At 48.3% G+C, this 6,713-nt stretch overlaps 2 protein-coding genes across 2 annotated transcripts; one reads left to right on the top strand and one right to left on the bottom strand.

Annotated features, from left to right (window-relative positions):
- The first annotated feature begins 579 nt into the window (after positions 1–579).
- LOC123138101 (phosphoglycerate kinase, chloroplastic-like) lies at positions 580–3,499 on the top strand. The gene is made up of 6 exons (XM_044558009.1): positions 580–1,266; positions 1,826–1,903; positions 2,000–2,260; positions 2,423–2,740; positions 2,865–3,023; positions 3,111–3,499. Exons 1-6 carry the CDS (start codon positions 595–597, stop codon positions 3,327–3,329), a joined length of 1,707 nt encoding a protein of 568 aa, XP_044413944.1. The 5' UTR covers positions 580–594; the 3' UTR covers positions 3,330–3,499.
- A 555-nt stretch (positions 3,500–4,054) lies between these two features.
- On the bottom strand, positions 4,055–6,454 carry LOC123138093 (protein pygopus). The gene is made up of 2 exons (XM_044558001.1): positions 6,044–6,454; positions 4,055–5,355 (listed from the first exon to the last, which is right to left on the bottom strand). The coding sequence occupies exons 1-2, from the start codon at positions 6,354–6,356 to the stop codon at positions 4,403–4,405; spliced, it is 1,266 nt and encodes a 421-aa protein (XP_044413936.1). The 5' UTR covers positions 6,357–6,454; the 3' UTR covers positions 4,055–4,402.
- Between the last annotated feature and the right edge of the window lie 259 nt (positions 6,455–6,713).

Below are 6,713 nucleotides of genomic sequence, written 5' to 3'. Positions count from 1 at the left end.
AATACTTCCTCAGTCCGAAAAAGGTTGTCCTTCAAATGGATGTATCCACCATCAAGTTAGTGCTAGATACATTCATTTGAGGGACAAGCTTTTCCGAACGGAGGGAGTAGCACGGTAACTTACGCAACCCAGGCCAGATAACTTGTGTGCGAATACCATGATTACTTTGAACCGAGGGGAAATCGTGGTAATTTTCTGTAATAACACAGTTATAAAAAAAAGGGTCAATACGATTAGTTTTCTCTAGTTGAGCAACAAATCCTTAAAGGGTGAGTTGGTTGTGGTGGTGCGCTATGATGCCAGGGAGTTGTGGGTTCGGGAGAAGCAGCTTTCTCGGGCAAGCCTGCGGGGTTGTTCGGGAGGAGGCAGGATCAATAGGAAGGTGATCGTTTGGTACTTTTTACAATCCGCCACACGGTCGACATATATCACAGTCCATATATAAATTTCACTTAGAGAGAAAAATTGTCGCCAAATTCATGGTTACCAGCAGTTTGCTTGTCTTGGTCAGTTTCGTTGTGCAGGTGAAGTTGAGATGGTTGTCCTAAAATAACAGTCCCACTGTGGTCACACGATGTGTTCTACCCGGGGCGGATGCTGCGAAGATTCCAAGCCCAGATCAGACGGAGAAGAGGGGCCAGGGGGACACACACGGTCGCCATCGCCGTGATCGCCGGCGGCCCCTCCCCCACACACCCGCCCCAGCCGCCGTCCCGACCTCTCGCCAGCGATAAGCAAATCCCGCCCGCCTCCACGTCGTCCACAAAAGCCCCGTTCTTTACCACCCCCACCCCCACCTCGCTCCTCCTCTCCACCCGACCCTCCTCCCCGATCCCAGCCCCAGCCCCAGCCCCAATGGCGTCCACCGCCGCGCCGCCCGCCGCCCTCGTCGCCCGCCGCGCCGCGTCCGCCTCCGCCGCCGCCGCGCCGCTCCGGCGCGCGGGGCTCGCGGCCGGGTGCCAGCCGGCGCGCTCGCTGGCGTTCGCGGCCGGCGCCGACCCGCGCCTCGCGGTCCACGTCGCGTCGCGCTGCCGGGCCGCGTCCGCCGCGCGCGGGACCCGCGCCGTCGCCACCATGGCCAAGAAGAGCGTCGGGGACCTCACCGCCGCCGACCTCGAGGGCAAGCGCGTGCTCGTGCGGGCCGACCTCAACGTGCCGCTCGACGACAACCAGAACATCACCGACGACACCCGCATCCGCGCCGCCATCCCCACCATCAAGTACCTTCTCAGCAACGGCGCCAAGGTCATCCTCACCAGCCACTTGGTATGCCTCCCCACCCCGACCTCTCTCGCCCTTTTCCGCAGACTAATGAATGATCTGAGTACCACATATACAGTACAATGTAGGAAAACACCACTCGTAGAATGTGAGTGTTCCCTATAATCCGTTCGAAAAGCCTGATATATGAACACATAACACCTAAGCTCTATCTGCCAGTAGTTGCCAGTTTGATTATTGTGTTGTGCGATTGACTGATGGTTAGCCTGTCCTAAAACGACTGATCATCATTGCCAAGGTATTACTGAATACAATCTTTGACTTGTCTTTAATTCATCATCTACTTATGTGCTCTGTAGTCCCAGAAAAACATTAGCTGAATAGTGACGAGCCAAATCGTTATGTGATCTCGCTACTGCAACATTACTTCTCTAGTAGTGAATTGGCCTATGATTCTAAATCGTGATACTTTTGGATCCCTCATTTATTTCCTAGCAACCCTTTTATAAAGGATAATCCAATGCTAGTTTCACACAGAGGTGCTTATGATATGGCCATGTCATTGATATGATGCTCATAACACTTATTTCCTATGGATTTGCAGGGTCGTCCTAAGGGTGTTACTCCTAAGTTTAGCTTGGCTCCCCTTGTGCCACGATTATCTGAGCTTCTTGGCATTGCGGTATTCTTTTGTTCCACACCATCGAGGCTTCTATTCAAGCATATGCGTAAGTGATTGTAGTCTACTTATTTAAACACATTTTTGTTCACAAATTAGGTGAAAAAAGCAGAAGATGTTATCGGCCCAGAAGTTGAAAAATTGGTGGCTGACCTGGAAAATGGTGCTGTTTTGCTCCTGGAAAACGTAAGATTTTACAAGGAAGAGGAGAAGAATGACCCAGAGTTTGCAAAGAAGCTTGCATCACTGGCAGATCTGTTTGTAAACGATGCATTCGGAACAGCCCACAGAGCACATGCCTCGACTGAGGGAGTTACCAAGTTCTTGAAGCCTTCTGTTGCTGGATTCCTTTTGCAGAAGGTTCATACTTTCTTTTATTTCTATTTCTGAAGTTTGATGCTTGAACTCAATTGATGCTATGCACCACACAGTAAAAGGAAAAAGAATTTAGAGCAGAAGACTTAACGTCCATCCATTGGTTCCAGACAGAGTCTGAAGTGTTGAACCTGTTTTTAATTGCAGGAACTTGACTACCTGGATGGAGCTGTTTCAAACCCTAAGCGCCCATTCGCTGCCATTGTGGGTGGCTCAAAGGTGTCGTCCAAGATTGGGGTTATCGAATCCCTGTTGGAGAAGTGTGATATCCTTCTTTTGGGTGGTGGTATGATCTTCACATTTTACAAGGCACAAGGACTCTCAGTTGGTTCTTCCTTGGTTGAGGAAGATAAACTTGAGCTGGCAACATCTCTCCTTGCAAAGGCAAAGGCAAAGGGTGTCTCCCTTCTGTTGCCATCTGACGTTATCATTGCTGATAAGTTTGCTCCTGATGCTAACAGTCAGGTATATTACATTTTTGTTTCCTCATGCAAGCGTTGAAGATAATTTTCAATAGATCTTTTTAGTCAAGCTGAAGCAGCTCACAAATATGTGAAGGCTATATACCTGATATGGAATTTTTCTGTAGACCGTCCCTGCATCTGCAATTCCTGATGGTTGGATGGGGCTGGACATTGGCCCAGATTCAGTCAAAACATTTAATGATGCCCTGGACACAACACAGACAATCATTTGGAACGGACCAATGGGTGTCTTTGAATTTGACAAGTTTGCAGTAGGAACTGAGGTAATGCCCTGTGTAATTCATCCATTCAATTCTATTACGGAACAAATTTGCACAGAAAGAAACTTAATTGTGACCCCTCTCCTGTAGTCTATTGCAAAGAAGTTGGCCGAGCTTAGCAAAAAGGGTGTGACAACTATCATTGGAGGCGGAGACTCCGTTGCGGCTGTTGAGAAGGTGGGAGTGGCTGATGTTATGAGCCACATCTCAACTGGTGGTGGCGCTAGCTTGGAGCTGTTGGAAGGAAAGGAGCTGCCTGGAGTCGTTGCACTTGATGAAGGTGTCATGACGAGGTCGGTGACCGTATGAGGCTAAGCTTCATTTTGTCGCGTCTCAATTCCTTTCATGTACCGTTCTAAACCTGCCATGTTGTCCTCCCTCCTTTGCTCGTCTTCAACCACTCGAAATGTAAGAGACCAATGTTTTATAGAGAAATACTGGGAGCTGTTTGAATAACACCCCCCAGCAATTTGTGCTCACTTGAGTTGCCTTTTCTCAGCTCACATAATTAGCACCAGCAAATGTTTTATTTATAAGGCAAAGATGGAATGATGTTGGTTGAGGATGTTCGATTTTTGTCTTGCTTTGTTTTCCTTTCCAAAGCAAACTTTAAAGGTGTCTGAAGATGCACTTTGTGGATGCCTGTTGTGATCAGCAGTAAAAAAATCGGTTCATGTCGAAGTTCACTTTGGAACAAGCAGACATGCTCACCTTCCATCTCCAATTTCAGCATAAATTTGACGGACCAACAGAGTGCTGAAGCCGACCATTGAAAGCATCAGCGCATGTTTGTTTGTTGTAAGAATGTCTTATTGGTGGAAATTCTTCAGAAACATTTCATTTGGGGTTTGGCCATATCAAGCTTTACACACAAACTTCCTGCATATATGGATTTCGACGATCGGCAGTTCAGCATCATGAAGAACGATGATAGATAATACAATGGTGTTTCTTCATTGTGGGCACTTTCTGCCTCCATGCATGCCCTGGGCAGTAATTCTCATATTTAACCAACCACACAAGAATGCAACCTATTCAGCGTGCAATTTACAACCTGGCTCCACATGATATCAAAATTTAGGTTTAGCTCATGAAAATATACCACAAATGACAGATAATACAAGCTCAAAGGGTATGTCATACATCACCCTAGACCAAGGTACAAGATGGCCACAGAAGTGCATAAACAGTACTACAGTATCACAGATCAAAATGTTTATATTTTGTCTTTCAAAAAAAAGTTTATATCTAGCCCAAAAGAAGCAGTCTAAGATGCAGGAGAAATAAATTAAAAGGTGATAAAATATATGCTGAGGAACAAACAGCAATCCTAATGGTACAAAAGTTTATGCTAAAAGGAAGCCCTGACAGAAGAGCTCACGTCACGTCTCATTAGACTCGTCAGAAGCCTCGTTGAAAGACGAGGTGAGGTATTCTGCCAGACTCAACCCTGATGTTGGATTTGAAATTGTTCGGCCTTGATTAGGTGTCTCCTTTTTGCGCAATGACTCTGGAAGCCAGGACTTGGCGCCATCGATGGGTTTCAGTATGTTGCCAACGATAGGCTGCAAGCCCTGCCAAGGATCATCAACCATGGACTTCCTGTAGAAGTTCCTCTGATCTTGCGACCCAGAATGGTTCTGGAAGCCACCCCTTCCCCCTCTTCCTCTCGAACCTGGGCTGTGGTAGTAGTTCTCGCCCCTGCCTTGATTAGGTGTCTCCTTTTTGCACAATGACTCTGGAAGCCAGGAATTGGCGTCATCGATGGGCAGTATGCTGCCAACGATAGGTTGCAAGCCCTGCCAAGGATCATCCACCATGGACTTCCTGTAGAAGTTCCTCTGATCTTGCGATCCAGAATGGTTCTGGAAGCCACCCCTTCCCCCTCTTCCTCTCGAACCTGGGCTGTGGTAGTAGTTCTCGCCCCTGCCACGTCCGGAAGACGAGTGCGGGCTACCTCTTGGTACATAACTCCTCGGGCTTCCTCTTGGTTCGTAACTCATCGGGCTACCCCCTGGTCCGTAATTCATCGGGTTACCTCTTGGTCCGTAATTCATCGGGCTACCTCCTGGTCCATAATTCATCGGGCTGCCCCCTCGGCCAACATTAGGGCCTCTGAACCCAAAGTTGGTTTGATGTGGATACGGATCTTGAGCTGGAGAAGCAGAATGTGAGTTCCAGTGAGGTGGAGGTCCAGGAGGTGTTCCTCGGTATCCAGACATAGGAGTCTGGAACTGCATAGGACTTCTCCATGGACTATTCCCTGGCGCACCTTCCATCGGAGATTGGGCCATATGGTGCTGGTGTGGAGGAGGATAATTGTTACCATAGTTCCCTGATCCAGATAAACAAGCAAAGTGAGACCAATGATCAGGGTGAACCAAGAAATGATGGTAATTTTCACATTTTGCAGGATGTGCAGAAGACCAAAACAGTAGCTGGATTTCTTGCAGCACAGTACAGCTACAAGTAATCACTAAGCAGTCCAAGTTTTGTACTAGCCAGTTTTTTAAACCGGTATTTAGAGTGTCACAAGTGTTCTCTAAATCACCATTCAGTGCGATGGTAGGTGATGTAAAATGTTCAAAATTATTCTCTTCAACCTAAAAGGACCACCCAAGATTCTTCAACCGACCAATACTCACATCATCCAGTTAGAAGTTACTAGCATCTACTCCCTCCGTCCGAAAATACTTGTCATCAAAATAAACAAAAAAGGATGTATCTAGAACTAAAATACATCTAGATACATCGCCTTTTATTCATTTTGATGACAAGTATTTCCGGACGGAGGGAGTACATACTTGTAACAGGGTGCTTTTGTTGAAGGTTAGCTTAAGCCCAGGAAAACTCCACTGTCTGGATCAATGGAAGTGCTATGAATTATGACAACAATATAAAAATCCTACAAATATGAATCTTACAAAGGGAATTAACCTAGAAGCACAGGAGCAGAGTATATATACAATAAACATCAGGAAGAGAGGAAGAGGGGCAATACCCTAGCAGGGTAAGGTACGGACCGTGAGGCGGGGCCGGGGCGGGATTGGGGCCCGGGGGGTCGGCGTTCTTGCGCTTCTGCGGGACGGCGGCGGTGGCGGAGGAGAAGGCCGCGCCGGGGTTGGTGTAGAAGTCGAACCGCGAGCGCGGGCGCGGGGCCGAGGAGGTGGGCGCCAGGTCGGGCTCCGGGAGATCCCACGCGGGCGGCGGCGGCGCGGCAGATGGCGAGGAGGAGGTGGAGGAAGCGGCAGCGGCGGCGGCGGAGGAGCGGAGGGCGAGGAGGCGCTCCCGGCGGTTCGCCGACGACTCCTCGCCGGCTTGCTCGCCGGTGTCCATCTGGGATTGCGGCCCTCTCGCTTTCTACGAGTCGGGCTACGGCTGTGCTGCTTTGTCGCTTGGGTTCAGAGAAGAGGAACCCTTGCGTTTGTACGTACTACTGTATTTGTCATCGCCCACAATACGCAAGAACATGTAGAAATCCTCTCAGGACCTCTTTGATTCGTAGGAATTTCAAAACGCATGGATAGAACAAATATATGATTCGAATGCTATGTTTTTTTCTTAAATCCTACAGAGTTTAGGTCCTCTTTGATTCGTAGGACTGTAAAACTGCATGAATAGAAAAAGTTTAGGATTGAAATTCATAAACTTGAGGAAACGCCCCGCGTTGTCTCCCTAGGAGGCGACTCGGGT

This window comes from Triticum aestivum, chromosome 1B (assembly GCF_018294505.1).
Source record: "Triticum aestivum cultivar Chinese Spring chromosome 1B, IWGSC CS RefSeq v2.1, whole genome shotgun sequence".
In the NCBI taxonomy this organism is placed as follows: Eukaryota; Viridiplantae; Streptophyta; class Magnoliopsida; order Poales; family Poaceae; genus Triticum; species Triticum aestivum.
The sequence above is the reverse complement of the archived record's forward strand: the minus strand, read 5'-3'. Positions and strand labels throughout refer to the sequence as shown.